The following is a 24,705-nucleotide window of genomic DNA, read 5'->3' as shown; positions in this document are numbered from 1 at the left end:
GAAGACACTGCATATGGGATGCCACTAAATCAGTTCTATGCGCGGACAAGCAATCACGTGACAGGCACCCCCACGGTTGCCTTAAACCCTTTTCTATCAACGCTCCCCTTCCACTCCTATTACACTCCATCTCAACTCAGTACATCATATTCAACACCACACACACACACACACCCACAGAGCATACATATAAATAAATCAAATTTACATTTTAAATATCTTATGAACAATAATTACCCCCACGAGTGACCCAAATAAATCAGGCAAATCATTGCATTCCAACCATTAAATGTACTGGAATAAATTCATATGCAGGGGAAAAAAATAAAACAATAAATCAAACGCATTGGAGAAAAACAGGAATAAAAAAAAATCATCATATGGATTCAAAGTTAAAAAAGAGAAAGAAAAAAAATCCCCTTTTAACTCTTTTACAAATATACAATTTCACCCAAACTTCCAAATTTTTAGCAAAACTCTAATGCTTCATTCCAAGCCATATTAATCAAAAAAAATAATAAATAAATCCAATGCTTACGCGTGTCCACTCATTGATATACTGAGACTCCACAAAATGAAACTAATTAAATCCCCAAAAAGTCAATAACATCACTCAAATATTTACCAAATAAATTGACCAACCTCTAGAAGCCCCAAAACAGTAATACTAATAATAATACTTAAATAATTAAAAATTCATAAACTAACTAACCGCCCTTACACCATTATCTCGCACCACTCCACTGATATTATATCGCTATATTATTGCATTTTGTGCACGCCTCCTTTCCTTGGCTTTGATAATGATGGTTGAATCGCTCAATCTATATCTAATCTAAAAATGAACAGTTAACCTTTGAAATAGTTGTGATTATCTGATCTGAACACCAAAGCAGCCGAGTGTGAAACCTCTCTGTACCAAGAAGGCTGCAGGTCCTATGAGAACTGAACTCTAACTGGCCCAGTAACCTCTAATTAGCAGTTGTTGCGCTTCCAGGGAAATACAGAGTGCAGGGAGCGCCGACAAGAGTAGTGCTGTGAAACAGAGAACGACCATAAGGAGAAAAGTATTGCTAAAACAGAAAAAACCCACGACGAGAACAGCAGAGCACTTGACGGCTGGTTTTCATGGAATTTTACACGAAGAAAAATTCTGGCCCATGGAATGGGAAGGAACGCTGGAGAAGAGAGAAAGAGTTGCAGGAAAAAGATGATAGAGAATGTGGCGAGAAGATTGAGGAGGAGAGCAAGGAAGGCTCCCATAAATGGATCATGTCCTACAACGGACAGGAGGATAGGACTGAAAGAAGGGGCGGTGACGGAAACGGAGGGAGAATACTATGGAGGAGGATGAAACACTGCATAGGTACCATAGACAAAGTTACCCAAGTGAGATCTTCCAGACTCTGGAGGAGATTGAAGATGGAGAGCATCCTCACGGACCTGACTCCTGAGCACCGAGGATGGGGCTGAGCCCTCCACGTTCACAGTTTCGCTTGTCAATGCGCTGCGGTGAGCTCCGTCATCCAGCAAAAGCTCGGGAGAGGGATGGAGATGAGAAGGAGATCTTGCTGAGATTGGGTCCTGAGGTTAATGGTTCTGGTCGGACGACTGCCGTGGTGGCGCTTGCTTACACTGGATAATAAGGCTCACCAGTCTGAACAAAAGACACTATACACAGATCACAGACTTGCAGCTGTTAGTCTGGGAGGCTCAGAGAGTCATGGAGCTCGGTCAAATGGGAAATCTTGGTGGAGGTAACAAGGAAGAAACAACTGAAAAAGATCTCAGCAGAAGAGCAAATGAAGGTCAACCTGCAGTCCATGCTTAGGACTTATGGGGCCAAAAGCGTGGTAGGTGATGGGTTAAGAGCTACTGGTGGCAGAAGGAGCTGTTTTCTGTGGGTAAGCACTCGGGAACTGTACCATGCAAAGCATGAGAGATAAATTACATAAAAGATTACATTTGCACAAAAACACAAGAGTGAGATACTTTCCCGTGAAAAATATTGCTGATGGTATCTCTTGATTTCATGTCCATACTTTATTCAAATTGGAACTGTGGTGTTGAAAACTGTGTTGTGACGATTTGTAACATAAAGGAAATGACAAACTTTTCTTTTTTGAAATTGTATCAAGCTGGTAGAGAAAGACAACAGTTTAAAATTAGAACAAGCGTAGAAAAAAAACGACACCAAGGAAAACTTTCTACCTTTGGTATCTCATGCCAGTCCAGGCATTACTCGAAATTTGAACGTTTTAAAATTTGAACAGGAGAACATTTTGTCAGCTGATGCCCTAAAGCCGCAGAAAAAGCCAATGATAGTTAAATAAATAAATGTTCATATTGAGTCCTTAAACAGTGCGGACCTCAATTCTTTTGCTCATGAAAGCTCACCAGGGTGCTCCTCGCCAGCCAGCAGCGGATACTTCAGAGGCGAGGTTGACCCAGCGGTCATGAAGGAGAGCCAGCAGGAGGCTGCGAGGCAATTGATGATTAGTTGGGAGGGCGCGCTGTAGCTCGAGACCCTGACCGTGACGTGACGCCTACGTTGGACCACGCTGGTGGATACGGATGGGCTGTGTGTTCGAACTCGCCTGTACCACATCCACGTGCCAGGTTCAGTCTGCCCTCTAACTCGGCCACTCAGAAAGTGCCAAAGGAGCAACCCCCCCCCCTGGAGTGGAGAATACATCAACAACTGTCTGGAAGGCGTGAGAGTTCGACCTTCGGCAACGGCCTATGGGATGGCTGAGCTTGGCTGGAGCTAGGCTGAGGATTTGTCCTCAGACGCTCTCAAAGAAATATCTGCACCCCAAAGTTTCAGGAACTCACGGACGAGACGCTTCGGCAGTTTCCTTAGATGCGATGCACGGGTCAACTCATCGAGGAGAGCTGGCTGTTTTACCGCGCAGTCGGCACGTGGGGTGGAGAGCGGATACCACCGGAAACGCTCCGCAGGCTGAAGAGCTCATGAGCGAGCAGTGCGTTCTCCATTCAGGACCTTCCGAGAATTGCGAGAGGTTCGTGCTGTGAACCTGAGCATGGAATGCAGTGGAGAAGTCGAAGTTAGAACTCTACAACACTCACGCACTCAAAAGAGTTTGGATTTCGGGCAATCTCTGACCGAGTGGCGCGGCAACGTGTTAAGTCATCCAAAAAGACGGCATGGTTTGGTCGGAGGTGGACGCCAGCTGCAACCAGGGCCATGGGTCAACTGCTTCCCAGCAAGCAAGCTCGGGTTTGTCTAACTCTTCTGAGAAGTGGAACAGGCCTCGTAACAGAGATAGAGCGGAGATTGCGGGGCGAAATGCCAGATCAGGCCAGCTTCAGACACGGCGTTGGGGGTGCTTGACGGTCAAACTATATGTAGCTGGAGGATGACACGTCTATGCAAAATCTGGACACCATGAAATTCTGTGTCCAGGTAAAGTAATGGCTAATTTTTAGATCAAATAAATCATCAAATGGGGTCTTTCAGATAAGTTCGATTCATTTAACTAAAAATACATATATATATCGTCTGCGTGTCACAATGTTGGTGTAATTGTAAAATTTTTTCACTCAGCTGTTCTCATTGTTTTTCTGGTCTATAAACAAAACATTGACATATAACAGGGTACGACCCTGAGAAAGATCACTGGAAAGGACTGGCAGACCTTCATGAACTGAGAAGTAACTTTATGCTTGGTGTGGAGTGGAGACAGCCTGTTATGCTGTAGGTGGAGGAGAGACAAAGACATCAACACAACATCGTGACAGTGTGGAACCAGCACTCACCAAGAAAAAGATACCTGGATGTAAGAGGAAAACATACAATAGGATAAACTGACAAGTTAAATGACTAAAGGTTCCTTTATAATCATTAAACTTTATACTGCTGTGTTGTGTTGAAAAACGTAAAAGCAAGGCAGAGACTGAATGAATGACTGACCACCTTAGTGGCTCCTCGAAGCATGACAACATAACCTTAAATCTCTCTGGAGCATCATATGTGTGGTGAAAAATGTTGCTAGTTTCAGCTTTGTCTCAGGTGGTTTCTTCTTTCTGGACACCAAATGATTCATTGAATAGGGCTATTAACGATTGAGTTATTCTATCCTATGGATCCAGCTTCTGCCACCTTTGGGAGCAAGACTTGAGTGGTCATGCTGCCACCGTCTGGGGAGGCGAGATCTTCATCTCAGGGAGGCTTCAACTGCAAGTATGAATGCTTGGTGTCTGATGTTCTCTACAACACAGAGAGAGGAACCAATTACCTTGCTGAGCATGACCCATGGACCGGGCCCAGCCACTGCATGGAGAGCCTGAATAACAGCTTCTATGTAGCTGGTGGAGTCTGGTGTTTCGGCACCATCCGTTAAGTACTACACCGACCAACTGGTCTGTGAGATGTACAACCCTGTAAGTGACATCTGGACAGTGTTCACTCCTCTCCCAATTCCCCACGTCGGTGCCGCCTCTGCCATCCTGGAGGAGAGGCTGTATATTCTAGGCGGTTATTGTCAGGAGGACTATAGCGAAGCCAGACTGACCCATCGCTATGATCCAGTGATGCACGAGGATGGGAGAGCATGGGAAGAAAAGATGCCTGGTGCTGTCAACAAGATGTACGTGCATGGCCTCCTTTCCCTGCCTAATCACATCAGAAAAACGAGAATAAGATGAGCCAATGTCTGTTAGCTTTATTTGTGTAACTTAGGAAATCTAGTGAAGCTGCCTTGCTGTTGCATAGGGAACTGAGTATCTGAAATGTTACACTCACTTCTGAGTGAGTTGCTTTTGGAACGTTTAGGCAGCAGGTCTGAGTGTTCATAAATAAAAATTGGGGGCCTTTCTTTGGATAGTCCATCTTTAATTTAATTGAACTACTTTGATTGCTACATTGTTCGATATGTAAATAAGTTTATGTGATACTTCTTTGTTGACTCTTGTGTGATTGTTCGTTTTTTGTCTCTCTTTCATTCACAGAGCTTGTCGTATTTGAATGATGTCTCTTATATTAAACATAACAATTTCAAACTTTTATTATGTATTGTAAGAATCAAATAATTATGCTTGTGCGCCTGTCAAGGTGATAATGTTACTTCACCCCATAGTACTGTTGTGATGGGTTGTTACACAATACTGAACACAGATAAACGTAAACATAGATGAAGCGGATATGTACATACAATCCATTTAAATCCAACACCTGCCAAATGTCACACTGACAAAGAACACATCTTAACTGGTTGATCAACTGTTGTGGCCTAATGGTTGAGAGTTGGACTTGTAACCCAAAGGTCATGGGTTTGAATTGTTGGGTGGGAGTGAATGAACAGCTCTTTTCACCTTCAATACCCACGCACTAAGCAAAGCACTGAACCTCAAGTTGTGCCACACAAGTCCTGAAAAGGTGTAGCCAAAATTGGAGCAGTGCGGCTACGTGAAAGGAGGTTCAGGGCCGTGTGGGCGGAGCCTTAAAAAGTGCAGCTCCTCTTCACTCACTTACTGTGCAGACCCATTTTAGCAAATCCGCGACAAGATGTCAGTGACATATTGAGACACTGCAGCTTTTGCTTTTTTTGCAATGCTAGAAAGTGATGGTGTGTCATGATTAATGGACAGAATAGAGGATTATGGTGAGAAACGACTCCTTCTCTTCACAATCCATCACAGTAGGTGGCAGTCCATGTACACTATGAAGTTGGTTCGCAACCTGCCATAAATTCCAAAAGAATTAATAAGAATTAAGAAGTGTGGGACATCCAATCTTTTTTTTTTACAGTCTATGGCAGGGAACTCAAATCTGGACCTCGAGATCCACTTTCTGCAGAGATTTAAGCTCTAACCCTAATCACACACACCTGAGAGCTACTCAGTGTCTTCGAGATCATTAGAAAATCACAGGTAGGTGAGGTGATCAGGGTTGGAGCTAAAACTCTGCAGCAACAATGGACTCAGCGGTCAAGATTGAGGAACCCTGTGTCCTATGCTGTGTGTGCAACCTTGGATGGGATAAATGCAGAGCACAAATTTCAAGTACGTGTTACCATTAATTGGCCACATGCAACGTCGCCTTCATCTTTATCTGACGCTTGTAAAACAACTCTGGACTGCACGGTAAGGGATTCTCCAACAGTATCAAAACACTAAAACTGCTACAGAAGACACCAGTTAAACGTATCAAAACACATGTGCCATACATAAGAGTATTATGAATACTTTGAATTAATGTGGTCATCCGCCATCGTCTGACTGTCGTAAACCATGGTACCCCTTACCAAAAAGTAGGTATACTTCAAGTTTATTTATTATTAAGTATACTTAAGTAAAGTTCAAGTATATTTAGACTTGTTGTTAATTATAAGTCAAGTATACTTAAATGTCATTTTAAGTGGTATTTCTGAGACAGTACATTAAAAAGTTAACTAACCGCATTATTTTCCAATTTTTTTGTTAAAAAGAAGTATACTAATAGCACACTTGAATAAACTTCTTTTTCGTAAGGGACTGCCACAACACTCAATATTTTTGTCTAGTTCTGTGTCAAGTAATCCCTTTACTGGGGATTTGTAACCCAGCAGAACTGAAAATGTAAAAATCCTTGTCTCAAACTCACCTGTTTATGAGTGTTTTTACTAGGCCTGCAGCATTTCCTTACAAAATAGGTGTGCCCTGTTTTACTAGAATAGCTCTACCAGTATCAAAACTTTGTTTACTTCTGTTCAGGGTATGTGTATTCATAAATGAATAGTATGCTATGGCTACTGTTTGATTTTAAAGTGTTGGTTTTAGTTTCGCATGTTTGTCTATGTATTAGGTTCAAAAGTATCCACCGAACGGCATAGCTTGTAAAAATCTTGTATTGCATTGTCCTCAAACAGGTAAATAGTATAATGACACTGGTATTTTAGTATGACTATTTGTTTGAGCATTACAGGTTCAAAATGATTTTTGTGTCTATAAGTTTAATGTTCATATAAATAAGAACATTAATGAGAATATTAATGTACTTTAATTTTTGGAAGGACTTTTTGTCGCAAGTCCGTGTATATCCAACTATGTAGCTCTATCGTGTGGAAGTCATGGTTGAAACCAAAGATGAGGAAACATAAAATTTAAGGAAAATGAAATGACATTTGCAAGTAGAGTGCGCCAGGCTGTAGTCTGGTTTGTTGGCTGGTTAGTGTCCACAATTAACTTTTGTTGACCTGAACTAACCCATTATGTGGACAAAAATAATGTTTCTCCATTGATGGATGCTCAAACGAAGCAGTGTATTCTGATGAAATAAAAATATTTTGGTTAAAGATTCATCCAGTTATATATATTTGCAAAATACATGTTTTGTTTCTTAGAATGGTGATAGACTTACTAAGAAAGAACATGTCTAAAGAGTTTATTGAATCTTTTATCACAGATTCCTACCACCTACAGCACATAAACATATATTTACATCAACATCAAGAGAAAACAAATAATCTGCTTTTATAGGGATTTGATCATTGAACTTGTGATATGAGTTGAGCAGTTAGCTAACAACATAATGACTGAATAATTGTGCAATTCTAGAAATTTTTCATCTAAAAACAAAATGCTTAATCATTAACCAAAAGTAGCTCTATACAAATAAGAAGCACATAGACCGTAGATCATTTGTTCTTCTCTTTAGCACCACAGAAACAGTCGTCATGGCTTTATTTCAGCTCATCTTAATCTTGATATTAAGTTCCTGCATGGCACAGGATGAGGATATTATGACTCCTGTGGTGAACATCTACTCTGAGTTAAAGGAGATTAAAGCTTCAATTAATAGACTGACAATGGATCTGAACACTTCTAACAATGAACTCGCAGAGCAGAATAGCTTGATTGAGGAGTTGCAGAAACAGATTAAAGGTACATTCACATCACATTTTCTTAATGACTGCTTAAACTAAACAAACCCTTTTATTTTTTTTATTTTTTTTTTATTCACAGAGAGTCCTAAAGTGGCATTTACTGCATCCATGTCAGCTACAGAGAGTACAAACCGAGGACCTTTTAGTACAGAGACTAAGCTCATCTTTGATAAAGTCCTAACCAACATTGCCAATGCATATGACCCAGTCACAGGTTACTGCATATTCAGTTTGACATTTGTGATTTAAAAAAAAAAAAAAAAAGTTACCGCTGTTTAATTTGCAGCATTGAGATCCTTGCTTTTTCTCTGTTGCATGAGTCTTCACAGCACCTGTTAAAGGTGTGTATTACTTTAGGTACTCAGGCTCCGCATTTTCATCCCATGATATGGGTCTGAGCGTCTTTAAAGGCACGACACAATGTGTGTCTAAATGCTGAAGACAATTTGTGTCTTCATACAAATATAATTCTGGCGAGAGAAATGACCAAATGGCCAGCGGAGCTGTGATGGAGCTGGAAGTTGGTGAGGAGGTTCACATGAGGCTGTGGATCAGATCCTGGATCTTTGTGGGTCGACACTACAACTATTCCACTTACACAGGCTACCTGCTTTACCCACTGGATTTACTTCGTGTATACTTTTTCTCTGTGTGAGTGGTTATTTTGTAACACTTTCAGAAACAAGAAAAGCATGTTCGCCACTACATAAATCGCTATGTCAGACCTGCACATATAAAACAACGAGCCGCCGCTTTTTGTACAGGGTTGTCTCATGTTTCTTCAATCGATGTTCACATGTGATATAATGTAATTACAAAGGATCCACATATTAGAATAATAGCGTCGTTGGTCACCGTTCAATCCAGAAGTGGCAAAAAACAAACTGAGTTTCCCTGTCACCCGCAGACAATATTTCACCACTCCCAACTCAATTGACGCAAACACTTAGATGGTCTGAACCAGTTCACACACTCAAATCCCACACACACATAAACCACAGTTAAATAAAAAACTACGCTTGGGGATCTGAGCTCGACCCACAAGGATATGCGGATGCATACCAAGGGGTTTATGAGTATCTTACGTTTACTAAAAAATGGAAAGAACATGAGGGTAATGCAAATGACCAACTCCACCTTAAGCAGAAATGACGGGACACATTAGGCAGTAGAAGATATAACGACCATTTCCGTTGTTTTGACGACTTGGTAGGTTCTAGGGAGGTAATAGTACAATGTAGGAAGACTAAAAGAAGGTACAAAGGTTGCATGAAAACTCAGACGAAGTAATTTCATAATCTTTTAACCACACGATGGTAGACACAGATAGTGTTCATACAGTTGAACCACTGTAAAATTAGAGATGATTGATGATAGACCGAAGATCATTAATAATTTAGTTTCGGAACCATTGTATCATTGCATAGTTTGCACAACTGTGAGCGATTATTTAAAGTGCGTATTTTTTTAACGGCTTATGTGGCAGTGGAATAAGGTGCATAATGTCAGGCAGATTATCCAGACTTGCGAGCATTTTAATTCCCTTGCAAATCACCTGATTCAACAATCATTTCTGAAAGTGTCTTTGATGAGGACCGCAAGTTGAAATTCAGCTCAGAATTTAATCACTCAATGTTGATTAATGAGGTTTATTTTTATTTGCTTTTTTAGTTCTTTGAGATAATTCAATGCAAGTAACACCCAAGGCCACTTTATTATATTCAAGGATTCCCGCTTATTGTCGAAGAGGAGCAGGTTTGGGCAGCACCACGGAGCTATGTCATGTGTTTGGGCCTGGTGTACCGCTCATGTTCTCCCAGCGTTCTGTCTGCAGGGACTCATAGCGATGCACTCGCTTTTGCGTATCCGTGTTAGTTCTTCCTGGCAGTAGCTACGATTACCCATAGACCTTCCCCTCTAAGACCGCTGATGCTGACCCAACATGACGGACCACCTGGGAAATGGACATATAATGACAACTCCAGGTATGTGGGCATACGAGGGTTATAGACTCACAGGCTAATTGATCTAACCAGATGTGCATTGTGAGCCATCAGCAATCGCACGAAAACCCCTCCCGCCACCGTACAAACGGTCACTAGAGGTCTCCATTGGCAGTGCAGGGGCTCTGTCATGTGTTCAACTCAGCCAGGTAAGTGGATCCTTGTTCTGGGTGGTAAGGGTCATGGATGACAGGACCTGGTACTGGCTGTTAAGCCATCCAGATAGGAAGACTGTCCCAGGTCCTACACTGGCCGCAGGGACAGCATAGAGCTTTGGCTCTATGGGCAGGACACAAAGAACTGAAGTTTAGTAGGAGAAGAAAGAAACAGAAAGGCTTTTCCTTTACCAACAAAAATATGGTGCCTACATCTGACTAAAAGTCCCCAAAAACAGCAATCAAAGTTTAGAGCAAAGGGTTTGGGTCTTACATAACCACAGTATGGGTAGTTTTGGCCAATGATTACTTTCTAGCAAACGCTGTTCCCGGAACAACAGCTGATACTGATCATGCATGCTTTTAGATTCTTCCCTGAAATTACAAATGCATTTCTTGTGCTATTCATTTACTCTACTAACCTCCAAGAATTGTGTGTTGGGGCAGTAAACGTCAAACACTCTCCATAGTTGACACCTCTGAGTCCCTTCTCCACCAATAGCATATCCATTAACCCATTTAGGACCCACTAGAGTGAAGCTGCTCTTCTCTCGTGCATAATATCGGTCAACCTTTGCCAAGAGTTTTGAATGTGGATAATAGTCCTAATTCAAAGATCGAACAAAGGGTCCACAGTATGAGAAGGCAACCATGGACAAGGGCAAATAGATGAGTCTTCATGTTACCATCTTACCTGTAAGGTGCAATTCAATGGTATCAGCTTTGCCATAATAATGACGTCCCTCCAACTACATAAAAAGCTTGCCCCTCATAATCCCCAACTCCATGACCTGAATCTTGGTTTTTACAGGTAACGTTCCCAGCATTCATCTCCACTCTACTTTCTTGCACCAATCCAACATGGTTTTCTGCATAGGAATTGCTAAACCACATTTCCCTACAGGGTCTACGTTTGTCAAAATTATCAGTGATCCTCTCGCCACCCAACTAGGACTAGAGTGTCTTTAGGCATGTAGGCCCTGAAATTGAGACATGAACATCTGAAGAACTGGAACAGAACTCCTCAAGGAGCGAGAATCGCTATAGTTTTTTAGCACCAATTCTCGGCCAAGATGTTATGGACTTGACTTCTTTGAACTTTTTAAAGGTCATTAAGGGAAACTGGACAGTTCCCATCAATTCCCTGGCAAGTTTCACCCGTTGTCTGGGAAAGGCTTCCAATCCAAGACATGACTGCTCTGAATACGGTCAACTCTGAGGGAACGCAGAGAGAATCACTTTGAAGGTACTTCTTAAGTTTCTCTACAGGAAGATCTTGGAACTTTGGAGTGACGGACACGTCTTGAAAGTGCCTCAAGACATAGTCATTGGCCAGTGCAAGTAAATCCACCATTCCATAGGACTCTGCGAAAGATTACTACATCCAGCCCAGCTGTAAGCATCTATTTCTTGTTGCAAGAAGTTAACGGCATAGTGAGAAGGCAGTCTGAAACTGTATTATTGCAGAGATGTACAGGTGAGATCCAACCACACAGCCCCCATCCCGAGAGCAAGAGCCCCGCTGTAGGTGTAGTGCAGTAGGGCTTCAAACTTGGCAGCTGCCACTAACAAGCAGAGACAACCCGATTCCTGTTGGTCTCTCCTTCATACCACTGGTAAACATGCCTCTAAAATAGGTCGCTGCTGGCAGCCAGCAGTGCCTGTGAGCTTAATGAAGGTGGGACATAAATAAAACATTATAAGCAGTTTTGCAATGGAGGAAAGCATCGAATTAATACTTTTGAGCTAGAGAAAGTAATAAATGTATATGATATGGAGACAGCATTTAGCTTCTTGCATAGGAAACTCAAACATTTGCCATATCTCCAAGTGTCTTACCATGAAACACTCTTCCTTCCGCTTCAAGCTCACGTTACATCCCATCCTCTGTGTCCACAACTGGTCTGATAATGCTGAAGACTATTTTTCATATGTTCCACAGCAGAAATCTCTTTAATGTCCACTTTTTTCCCTCTTGCCTCATTCTCTTCTCGCTCTCTTCTCCACTTTGCAGAGTTCCAGAATTTCTTGGAGCTTGCAGGCTGACCGCTGCAGACCGAATCCGCTCTATATTTTCTTTGTTCAGAATACCAATGTTCCCTGTGATAGGCAAACTCCACCACTGCTTGCCAACACCGGAACCATGAACCTCAGGACCCAAACACAAGCAGATAAACTGATCTCGTTTGGGCTTCTGTCTGAGTCTCATCTGAATAAAGGTAACTGATCGCAGCCAAGACAAAGGAATGAACCTGGAACCGGTATCCATCCTCTGTGAAGAGGGTAAAGTCAGTATAGGACCGAATGCAACATCATGTTCTCCAGAGCCTGGAAGACCGCACTTGGGTAAGCTGGATCAGGAGTATAGCTTCTGGGGATAAATTTCGCAATCCTCATCTTCAGAATCTTCCAAACTGCTACTTCTATCATATTCATTATCATCATTCATTCTTCCTCCTCCTCTAACTCTTGATTTATCAGTTCTTGTTCAGAGCTGGAGTCAGTCATGTGCTGTGTTTTTTATCTCTAAATGTAAACCTCCAAATGTAAAGTCTTTTTCAGAACCACCAATGTCATCGGGTATGAAGGAGGCTAGTAGCAAAACAGCCATTTTCAATATTGTTGTATTTATTCATAATCTTTTATCAGTGCTTTCATTATTATGTCCACCACATCAGCAGCTAACCTGCCAATATGCGCAGGATTAGCCGGTAAATTCTTTATCATATTCTTCATTTCCATTAATGTCAACATGTATGTATCCACTCTTGTCATCATTGACATTTTCATTATTTGTAAGTGAAGCAACTAAAACTTCATTGTTTCCAGATGTAACAGGCAAACTATTACTATATTCTTCATCATTATTTTCGTCATCCTTTTTTATTAGCATCCTCTTTTCACTTTTTGTGGAGGCAGGAATTAAACGACATCACTGTTTGCAAGCATAAGAGAAAAAGTACAACTAAATTCATCTTCGTCGTTGTTCATTGTCATTCTCTTCATCATTGGTTTTATCATTATTTATCATTGAAAGCAAACTAAACCCTCACTTTTTGTAGATGCAACAGGTAAACTATTATGTAAACTTCATCAGTATGTTTTTGTCATCATACTTATCAGCATCACTTTCACTTTCAATCACCATCCAATTTTCACCTATTTGTGCAATGCAGCAATTAAAACCATCACTGTTATGCAGATGCATTGCCAGGAGGAAAATTAACGCTATACTTTTTATCATCATACTTATCCAGTATCATCACTAGCATCATTTGTAACACATCCACCTAAATAATCATTGTTGTTAACAGGAAAATTATTACTGCATACTGCATCAATATTATTGTTGTTGTCATATTTATTGGCATCCTCTTCATCACTGGCTTTATCATTATTAGTACACATAGCAAAAACACAGTCACTGTTTGCAGGCATGAAAGGAAAACTAACACTACATCCTTCTTCATCAACAGCCTTCCCACTTTCCTGTGCATCTAGCTTGCTAGCTCATTTGTTTCCTTTTCTTCTGTCCATTCTCTTCCTCTCCTGGATTCTTCTCATTCTCTACTTTTTTCACTCGCATCCATCCATTCATTGTCGCTGCTCGAGTTTCTCATCCTCTCTGGAATTCTTCTCCACTCTCTCTGAAGACACTGCTGACTCTATTGCCATTGTGGTCTTCAGGTTACTGTCAAAGAGCAAATCTTCAGAATGCTTCCTTCTGTTCTAAAACCAGGACAAGTTCCTCAAACCTGTTTCCTAACTTGTGCCTAATCTCTCTGTTAATGTGGGATCATGTACTGTAGTCTGGTATGCAAAATAGATCAGTGTCTCCTGAGGTCACACAAAACATAATGCTATTTTTACCTCAAGCATTCAATAAGATCACATCTCAAGCATCTACAACAGGACTGGCTGCGTATAGTCCTAGTCATGCTATATATTTATGAGTGTCTATGTGCTGATTACTAAAAACTGTTTATTTGTTGCAAACAGCTGTCTGTTTATGTTTAATTGTGTGTACAAAATCAAGTTATTTTTAACATGAATTTGAGGATACTGGCTTTGTCTGATAGTCTGATATCGTGATAGTGTTTTCCAAACCCTTTATTATCAACCTTTCCCAGCATCAGAAACTGACCCTTCATACTTTTTTGGTACATTTCTGTTCTAACCAAGCACCATTTTTTAAGTGTATTTTATTGCATTCTCCCAGATGAAAAATGATGTCTCTTATTCTTCAACTCCTGTTTCACTTGGTTTTAATAAACAAAAAAAAAGTAAAATAGGCTGTGAAAGTGTTCAGGATTTACGGACTTGTTTTGTTGTGTTTTCCCTCCCCATGTGCTCCCCGTGACTTAGTTATTCCTTGTGTTTGATTGGTTCATTGAGCTCAGGGTGTGTCTCATCATTAATTCCCTACTTAAGTTCGGTATTCAGTATTTAAAGTGGTGTTCTGCCCCATTGTTCCTGTCCGTGTTAAATGTTTCAATTTTGTGCTTAGTGTGTTCCACCTGCTTGCTATGTGTTTCCCCAGTTTGGATTATTAAAGAATGTCGTCTATGTTTATTCCATGTCTCTCCACGTTCCTCACTTTTTCACAGTAGTCAGAAGTGTTCCAGAACACTGAGGACTAGACAAAAAACTTTATTTGCCATCTCCACTCTGTTTTTTTTGTTTCCATGTTTGATTCAGTGTTTTTTTTTTTTTGTTTTTTTTTATAGTTTCCGATGCCATGAAATGCACCATTCACCCACCCCGAATCATCCCCTCACCCTGGAGCAGGGGGAAAGATCGCTCGAGGACCATACCCAGACTGTTCCTGGCAAATATTACCATCTCCTTGACAACAGCTCTGCTCGTTCTAAAAATGCCAGCCTGAATCCTGCCTGCAGGACCGCTGTCATCCAAAGATGGTCCTCGAGCGGATTTCGCCACCTTTGTGGAGTGATACTGGTGAGAAATTGGATCGCCTCTCACATCTGTCCCATTGAGGATCTTGCCAGTTTCCACTTCTGACCCAGAGCCCAGCCCCCATTCTCCCCACTGTGGGAGCAAGAAGCCAAGACCCCACCTGATGATGGAGGGTTGGAACCTGTGCGACCGACCAAGCCATTTGCATCTAGGGAGCAACAGAGCTGAGGGATTATCCATGGAGCAACAGCTGTGGTGCTTAATGTCAGAACCAGGGTGCGGAGAGCCAAAGCAACCACGCCTGCCATGGGGAAAGAGCCGTGGACAGTGAGCGAGTCGTGGAGTAGAACTTCGCCCACTGCACCGTGGCGCCGCTGGAGGGTGACGCCTGGAATTTGGATCCTGGGACGGGCCTGGACTTTGAAGGGAGGAGGCTGTGGATGTGGATACTGACTTGCCCCCTCTCCTCTCTCATTGTTTGGAGCCCTCAGTCACTCCTGTTTCCCCATCCTGCCCAGAAAGAGACTCAGTTCCTAAGATTAGACCAGGAAGAGGGGCTCCTGTTCCTTATGTACCCAGAGAGGGCTACCTGATTTCCTGAGTGTAGCCCAGAGAGGGCTCCCGTTCCTGAATTTAGACCCAGGGAGGGCTCTCCGGTCCCCCGCGGTCCAGCCCCAGAGAGGGTTTCTCTGTTTTCCACGTACAGGCTCACGGAGAGAGACTCAGTTCCCGAGTTCAGCCCTGTCGTTCCCCCTTTTAGTCCACACTCCATGTGCTGGGAGTCACAATTTGGTCTGTGGTGGGCATCGCACACCACCAGCCCTGAAGTCAGGAGGCTCACAAATGCCCCACCCACTCCTGCTTCCCCCACCCACGGGTCTGCCAGTTTCCATCGTCATCGTGGCTGGAAAATCCCTTGCTTCCGTCTCGACCCGTCGGCTCCGCCATGGCTCCTAGCACCCCTCTAAGCCCTGACCCATCAGTCTACTTGGTGCCTCAGCGACCTCCACTCCTCTGGCTTGCGCCACTCCACCGTGGGTCGCCATTATGGCTGAGTGCCTAGGTCTCATCCTGGCACCGCCTGCTCCAAGCCCCTCCTGTCTCTGTCTTGTCCTCACGGCCAAAAACAACCCGTCCTCCTCTCCTCCCTTCATTCCCCTACCGGCCCCCTTCCGGGTGTCCATCGCCCTCCTGGGGCCTCTTCCCAAGTTTTCCACCCATCCATCCTCTGTTGTTTCAATGTGCGAGGACGCGCCTTCCGTGAGGGGGGTGATATGTCAGGATTACAGACCTGTTTTTTTGTGTGTTTTCCCTCCCCATTTGCTCCCCGTGACCTAGTTTTCCCTGATTGTGTTCATTGATCTCAGGTGTGTCTCATTAATTCCCTCTTTAAGTTCGGTATTTAAAGTGTGTTCTGTCCCTTGTTTCCTGTCTGGTGTTAAACGTCAACGCTGTGCTACGTGTGTTCCTGCTTGCTCCGTGTTTCCCCAGTTTGGATTAATTAAGACTGTTGTCTGTTACTCTTGTATCTCAACCCCCCCCCCCACCCCCCCCCTGAGTGGTTCCTCATTCCCGTCCGCTCTTGTCACCAGTAGACCTAAAGTGTGACGAGCTCACCAGAATACGCTGGTGTGTGTCAACTTTGAGAACATCATGGCAGAGAATGTCTCCCAACGAGGATCAAAAATAATGCACCTAATCTGACACATTTAAATGTTACTTTTGGTTTTATAGTGCTGAATCCATAGCGCTCACTCATACAACACCTAAAACATCTTGAAAGAAATGACCTTTTGCCCCCGATGCTGACCAGTAATAGCCTTCCACACAACTCAAGGACTGTGGCCAAGATTATTTTATAAGCTCCACTTCTTCCCGGGTCCTAGCCCTTAAATGCATCTCTGCTCAGTTCTGGTCCATAAGTAAACTTTGGAGCGAGTGCTGGGAGCATGTGATTCCTTGAGGGCTTAAATTCTGATTGTGTCAGTAGAATCATGTTTTCTCCTCCACAGCCTGGGAATGTTATCTAGGTCAAGGAGCCCAGGCAGGATAGAAAACCGCAATTTACATAGACTTGAAGAATTGTTTTTTCCTTGCTTTCTTTCTTCTCATTTTAAATTGATTTTGTAATTAAAATTGCAAATTTATTTTGTTTTAATGCTTTTTCAAATGGAATATCATATAACTGTTCTGTTATTGTTTGTATAGGACCCAATACACTAAGACTGTCATATTAATTATTTTAACCTTTTTTAATCATAATTTTATTGAGGCCTATAAAGAATAATAATGCATACTATTATAAATATAGCCAGCCTACATCCTTCTAATAGAAACACACACACAGATATATCCCGGCTTCATGGCCGTACATTTATGCTTCTCTCCGTGTCTTTTGTCTAGTCCCTTTTTGGGACAGCATGAATAGTTGAGACAGCAGATGGACACACCCTGTGGCGCTATCTAAAAGCTACAAACAGAGGAGCAAATGTCACTTGCGGAGTTGGACTGGAAACCTGCTGGACGAACGCCAAGAGGCCTCAGAGACATACAGACTGCGAATACGGCTCATGCCTAAGAATCTATAAGGTCCTGACCATGTCGTTATTAATACATTAAACACCCAAAAAGTATCTAAATTGGCAACACTATAAAACTTCACCTAAATGGCCATCCATCTGAGAGGACTTAAAACAAACTCATTACGAAAAAAAGTTTGATAGTGGGCACTTGAGTGATTCATTCTCTTGCTCTCATTGCAAGGACGAGTGCTCATATATTTTAATGACAAACAAACCTCTTTCAAAGCCACAGCAACATCTACAGACCATGAGTGGACCGTGTGCTGAAACTCAACAAATAAATGTAGAAATTATGCGTAATTTTGAGCTTCATTATATGTCCATGTGTTAAATTGTGTATATGTTTGGCACTTTTTTATTACATTTGTTTACATTTACGATATGTTCAGACTTTCTGTTGACATATTATATACATATACATATACATGCATACATACATATATACTATAGCTGAGCTGATGATAATTATTTTGAAATCTAGGCTTAATTTTCTGATAAGCAAAATAAAGTTTCTTAATTTGATTTAATGTCGAAATATGACATGTTCTTGTCATGCTTTTGAAATTCACCTGGAAATGATCATTAAATACTTTGTTGTGTTTTTGAGAGAAAATAAGACACTTAGACTTGCTGTCAAACTATAATTTTTAATTCTCTTAAAACCTAGACAGAGACTCATTTTACAATACCATTTCACAAGGAGAAAACATTTAAAATAAAAAGGGAAAAAAGCAATAAGCAAATATGAATAAATTTGAAATCTAAAATGAGCTGGACTGAGGTACAGATGCACACTGCTAGTAAATTCTTATAGCGATAATAGTCAACATAAACATGCAGCTGATAAAATATAAAGTGAGCTGGGTTAACATTCACACTCAGATAATGAACTAATGATGAAGGATTATGAGAAACGTTTGTCTGAACTCATCTGACCTGACTCACGCTTGTGCTTCTGTCAGTGAATATAGCGTCTGTTGAAGATTCAGTTGAGTCACTGACTGAAATACTGCAGTCGCCTTTAAAGTGAGCCAGAGTGAGACAAACAACAGCCCTTTTCACAGAGGAACAAATCCATGAATGGCACGAGGAAAAGATGGCAAAAGCAAGAGGAGAATGAAAAACTGTTATGAGCTCATTTATACCAAAAAGAGTTTGAATAAAAGATTGACGTTTGCATAGATTCAGCCCACATGTGGCGGTGGGCCTTGGCCCCGATGCCCCCCCCCCCCACCTCCACCTCCACCTCCACCCACAACACACACACACACACACACAGCATGAAGAATTTGATAAGAGCTCTATTTCTGATAACACTGAGAGGTTCAACAGACACGAGGAGTGATTCACTTCATGGAGATGCAGGTCTGAGCTGCTTTTACTGGTGTTCAAGTCAACATGAATGCAACTTTCCTCATAAATGTTCTTATTGTTCATGATTTTCTTAACCTTTCAGTTAAATTTCTTTGTCCCTGAAACAACTTTTTTTTGCACTTGATGTCAAGGCTCCAAAATAGCTATTCAGCTGCTTTCGTAGGTGACTCAGCTTTTCTAAAAATCTTTGTGAAGTCATTCAATGCTTGGAAATGTACTAAAGGTTATGGCAATGATAGCAGTTGAGGATGAACTTGACCTTCATCCTCCACGTTTCAGGTCAAAAAACCTCCTCAAACTCACTTAACGCCCACTTTACACCTCTGCATCAAACCCTGATGAATAAAACCAAATCCTGATCTACATTTTATGTTCTTGACTCAGATATCCATCACACTGAAAAAGTAAAACAGAATGTGAATGCATTGCGTGTTGACTTCTAAATACAGACGTGAAACTTTCTGCAAAGAGAAAAGCATTTATACAGAAATCTGATTAATCATATGACTAAGATCTTTTGAATAGCACATGCAGGGGTGTTAAAGTACTTCACTGTACTTCATTAACATACCTTAAACATTAATTTGGGAATATGTTCTTGTTCTCAAGTAATTGTGAGACTGCAACTTTTACTCTATTACTTTTCTAAGGAAAAACTACTCCGCATTTCCAAGTCAATGTTTCACAAGTATTATTACTTAAATATTTTCTATTATATAAAAATATAGGCCTATATAGTGTTTTCATCTTACTAAGCTGCTAAGCCAATCAAACTGAGCTCTGGTGCTTTTTTTTTTTTTTTACAGCCAATGAAATCCATTTCAATGTGAAATGTAATTTGGTGACAATTGCAGTCATTTGTTCTTGTGAAGAGACGCCTTAGTTAAAAAAGTATAACTTTATGATTCAACACTTTTAAATGTGGAAAGAACTTTTTGGCACAGTATTCCCTCACTTAAGTACAAAATCACTGTAATTTTACACCCCTGATCACGTTGTGCGTCCAAATGTGCTTTATGTCAATAAACTTGATGTCTTTGGTGTCCAAATAATACATGAGCACATTTCCACCACAAGATGTCATAATCATGACATAAAAAGTCAAAATTATGACTATTTGTCTCATAATTTTTACTTTTATCTCATAATGATTTTTTGTCATATTTTGACATTTTTATGTCCTAATTATGACTTAAGTGTGTCATAATTTTTCATCTTTTATCTCATAAATGTGATTAGCATAAAATGATTTTTACTTTTATCTCGTTATGATTTTTGTCATATTTTGACATTTTAGTCCTAATTAGACTTATGACTTATTATGTCTAAACTTTTTTTCTCATAAATGTGATTTACTATATGACTTTTTTGACAGAGATTTTTTGTCATAATTTGACATTTTTATCTCAATTACGACTTACTGTCAAAATTTCAACTGTCTCATAATTATTAATTAGAGTGTCACGTGTTTTTTATCTCATAATTATGACATAGTGTCATAATTTCCCACTTTTATCTCATAAATGTGATTTAGTATATAATTATTTTGACTTCTTATATCATAATTATGACTTGGTGTGTCACAATTATGACTTTTTATCTCATAATTATTTACCAAAGCATTTTTCAAGCTTCTATAGATCACAATGTATAAAAGGGTCTAATATACTGTACATGTAGACACAACTAAAAAGAAATGAATTGATTCATATGGTGAAGAGGGTTATACAGTGATATTTTAAGGCAATGTCAAGTATCTGTAAGCGGTAGGAGGAATGACATGAGAACGATGATGATGGATACAGAGAGAGGGACGATGAGCAGATAACAGGACACAGGGAGAGAAAGAGGGACGGGAAACACTGTCAGGGTCCATTTTCCACTGTCGGGTTTGTCATCCGTGACGGTTTGAGTCTCTCGCGCTGCACAGCGGCAGATTACCAGCGGCCGCACCTGAGAAATGCTCTCCTGTGAGACAGAAACAAGGAAAGGAAGAGGATTCCAGTCAATTTTAAGTCTTTCAAGCTGTCTTCTTCATTAATTTGTTTCAAAACACAGATTTAATTAGACATTAAGTCCCTGTGTGGTATTTTATATGTATATATATATATATATATATATATATATATATATATATATATATATATATATATATATATATAATATATATATATGTGTATAAAATTGTTTTAATATTTGTATATATATTTTTTTCTTTACTTGAAATTAAATAAATGTTAACAGATAAAAAACAGATAAAACACATAAATGCAACTTTAAAAAAAAATACTTTAACACTTTTGGCTAGTTGCCAAAGTAGCATCTCATTTTTTTACCTCGAAGTCCTAAAATAATTAAATCTAAAAATGAAAAAAAAAAAAAAAAAAAACTAGACATTTTTACAAATTACTAAAACTTTAACTAAAACGTAAAAAAGAAAAATCTAAAATAAAAATGTCTAAAATATTAATGAAAACTATAATAATAAAATAACAATATGCATATTTTTTATGTATATTTATAATGGTACAAGTAAATAAAAATACGTTTTTTAGTTTATTTGGTGAAAAACAAACAGTGAAAAACATTATTTTTATCTAGATTATATTATTGCATTTATTGTACTTCTCGCATAATAATTTTGAATACATTTACAAATTATTTTCAGACAATAATTAAGATGTATATTTCAGCGATATCATTCAGCACTGTTGTTGAACAGTACCTCCAGTATGGTCCTGTTATGCGCGCGATGAGGACTGAGCCGTAGACTCCAGCGGTGCGTCCTGTGGCTCTGCCCACCATCGTCTTCGCTCTCGGTTGTGTCCTGCCGTGTGATTCGCTGACGCTTTCTCTTCCGGGAGCTGATTCGCTGGAGGGAACCCACAATCTGGAGCCTAAATGAATCACAAAGCAGAAAGCGAGCTGAAGACATGGACTCGTTGTAGTGCATGCGTGTATGTGTCAATCACACACCTGCTGTCCGTGTCCTCGATGTCTGCGTCTGCGTCGCTGTCTCCCTGAAGATGAGGCTGGACACACTCTTCCTGGAACATGAGTCACACGTATAAACACACACCCGCGCTTGCACTTATACATTCAGAGACGTGCAGACGCTGCGCCCACCTCTGTGCCATAACCCTCTGAGTATCTGGTGATCATGGGTCTGTTCTTACCGCACTGGACACACTTCACACTGGAGTCCTGATGACAGACATTGAGACAATGAGACGGATTCCCAAACTGCAGGAGCCTTTCATTCAAACCATTTACTTTGATTAATCTGTAGTGCTTGTGTAGGCAAAGACAAAGCAGATGATAAAATGGTAAAATAGGTGAAAAATCCCATACATTTACATTGAAAGAATGACTGGAGCCACACATGGAGACAAAAATGTTGGATATGTATTATTATTATTATTTATTATTTTAATTACATATAGTTCAAAAGTTTGGGGTCAGGTTGATGGGGTTTTTATGTTAGAAAGAAGTCTCTTCTGCTCAACAAGGCTGCATTTATTTGATTAAAAATACAGTAAAAACAGTAAAATTGTGAAATATTTTTACAATTTAAAATAACCATTTTCTATATGAATATATTGTAAACTGTAATTTATTTCTGTGATGCGCAGCTGTATTTTCAGCATCATTACTCCAGTCTTGAGTGTCACATGATCTTCAGAAATCATTCTAATATACTGATTTGCTGCTAAAGAAACATTTCTGATGATTATCAATGTTAAAAATAGCTTTGCTGCTTCCCATTTTTGTTGAAACCGTAATACATTTAATTTTTTTTTTTAGGATTATTTGAAGAATAGAGTTCATGGAACAGCATTTATTTGAAATAGAAAACTTTTGTAACATTGCAAATTACTTTACTGTCACTTTTGATCAATTTAATGTATCCTTGATGTATAGAAGTATTCATTTCTTTCAAGAAAACATCTTACTGACCCCAAATGTTGAATACTATCATAAATGCATGTATATGCAATCACTCACCTCCTGTGGGTGCTGATCACAGAAGGTGGTATTTTCACACAAACACACTCCAGTCGTCTGCCCACATGCCCCCAAGTGCTACAGAAAGAGAAGTCGAACATGTGCAGGTCCAATAATGACACTCATACCTTTCCAACAATGGCGTTCATACCTCACGGTCATTGTCCGAGTTGTCTGAGAACAGGCCGTTTGAGTCGGAGTCTTTTCTTCTAATCACCTCCATCTCTCCCTGACTCACTCACACTTCCACCTACACGGGGCGAGGGATAATTAAAGACATGCTGCACCAACAGAACCACTTCCCCTCGATCTTACAGCACACACACAGCCAGTGTGCTCTCCGGCAGGGGAAAGAAATAATAATAATGCATCTGAATGTATTATGATGGACTTATAAACTTTTGACTTTTGATGTCCAAGGGATATATTGGTTCCAAAGCAAAACCAGTTGTGAAGCACTGCATTGCACTGCCAGTGATGAGCCACACAAGTGTTTAGAAGTGGTTGCACCATCACTTTGGAGCATTGTGCAGCTGTCTGAAACCGAAACCCTGGTTTAGAAATGCGTGTATAAATGTATATTCATACTGCTGTCCGCTTTCTCTTCTAATCATCTTTTACAAGCAAAAGCAAACGCTGATGATTTCAGCTCAATCCCACGCGCATCTGCCCCGCGCGCTCGTTACGTAACACAGGCGCACGCATTTTACGCGTTCGGAGCGCGTAGATATTTCGCACGTATTTTCTTCTCCGTATCGTCTTTCGCCAACATTTTATTTCAATTTCGCAACACCTCCGATTAGCTGAAACATAAGGGTGCTGTCAGTCATTTTAAAGTGATAAACACGCGAAACGAACAGCAAACTAAGAGTTTCGCACAATAATAAGCACGCGCAAATCGCACAGATCGTTCGTTATCAGCGCAACAAAACTGCGGCCGTGCGCGAACTTCCTAAAGCGGACACTCTAGACTCACCTTGTCTGAAAGATGATACATCATCTCAATCTTTAGCTTCCGGAAATATCATCTGATTGTTGGTAGGTTTTGCGCGTATACTAAGAAATCAGGACGGATCCTTCCCTGCGCGCGCGAACACGGAAGCGCTCGGTGTCCCGAGAATGTTTGACATTGTAGTTTCGGTGTCAGTCGCTCGTCGAATAATAACGGTGCGGTCCGCGGGAGCGCGCTTGCCATAAATAACATTCGGAGCAGGGTAAAGGAGCGTGCGCGCTCCCGTGGTGGGGGGTGGCGCAGATGACGCACGGCGTTTCGAAGGACCAGTCGAATGGTTTTAAACTTGAATTATAAGCAGGGTTGGGGAGTAACTTTAAATGTTAAGGAATTGGGTAATTTTTTTTTGATATGTATGTATTTAACTCTTTTTTTAGTTATTGAGAACAAAAAAAGTGTAATTAAATTACAGTTACTTATGAAAACATTAATGATTAGCCTATAAAGGGGGTTACATATGAATATTTTTACTCACATACATATTTGATGGATTTCTGTCCCAAATTACATTGACTGCTCTAAAATGTGTTTCAGGAGACAGATAAGACTGTGTCTTATTTGGGTAACAGAACAGGACACATGCTTACTCCATAATTGTTTTACTTCCTATTTGGTTCATGCATATGCTTTATATTATTTAAAAAAAAAAAAAAAAAAAAAAAAAAAAGCACTGTTAGATGTTTCCTGAGCTATGCAAATATTTGATTTCAAAAACAGTATCATAGCTATTAAACTATATCTTGTTATGATTTTAAATCTTCATTTAACCTC

At 40.4% G+C, this 24,705-nt stretch overlaps 1 protein-coding gene, 1 long non-coding RNA gene and 1 pseudogene across 2 annotated transcripts; 2 read left to right on the top strand and 1 right to left on the bottom strand.

Moving 5' to 3' along the window:
• Nucleotides 1–1,463: 1,463 nt before the first annotated feature.
• On the top strand, nt 1,464–4,751 carry LOC122145495 (annotated as a pseudogene).
• Nucleotides 4,752–7,565: 2,814 nt separating this feature from the next.
• Nucleotides 7,566–8,506, top strand: LOC109070889. Its single transcript, XR_006160375.1, has 3 exons — nt 7,566–7,884; nt 7,968–8,100; nt 8,244–8,506. It is a non-coding gene; the product is annotated as an uncharacterized LOC109070889 (long non-coding RNA).
• An 11,842-nt stretch (nt 8,507–20,348) lies between these two features.
• On the bottom strand, nt 20,349–24,174 carry si:ch211-63p21.1. Its single transcript, XM_042759307.1, has 7 exons — nt 23,899–24,174; nt 23,074–23,172; nt 22,923–23,000; nt 22,044–22,121; nt 21,894–21,964; nt 21,643–21,814; nt 20,349–20,885 (listed from the first exon to the last, which is right to left on the bottom strand). Exons 2-7 carry the CDS (start codon nt 23,143–23,145, stop codon nt 20,667–20,669), a joined length of 690 nt encoding a protein of 229 aa, XP_042615241.1. The 5' UTR covers nt 23,146–23,172; nt 23,899–24,174; the 3' UTR covers nt 20,349–20,666.
• Between the last annotated feature and the right edge of the window lie 531 nt (nt 24,175–24,705).

This window comes from Cyprinus carpio, chromosome A7 (genome assembly GCF_018340385.1).
Source record: "Cyprinus carpio isolate SPL01 chromosome A7, ASM1834038v1, whole genome shotgun sequence".
In the NCBI taxonomy this organism is placed as follows: domain Eukaryota; kingdom Metazoa; phylum Chordata; class Actinopteri; order Cypriniformes; family Cyprinidae; genus Cyprinus; species Cyprinus carpio.
The sequence above is the reverse complement of the archived record's forward strand: the minus strand, read 5'-3'. Positions and strand labels throughout refer to the sequence as shown.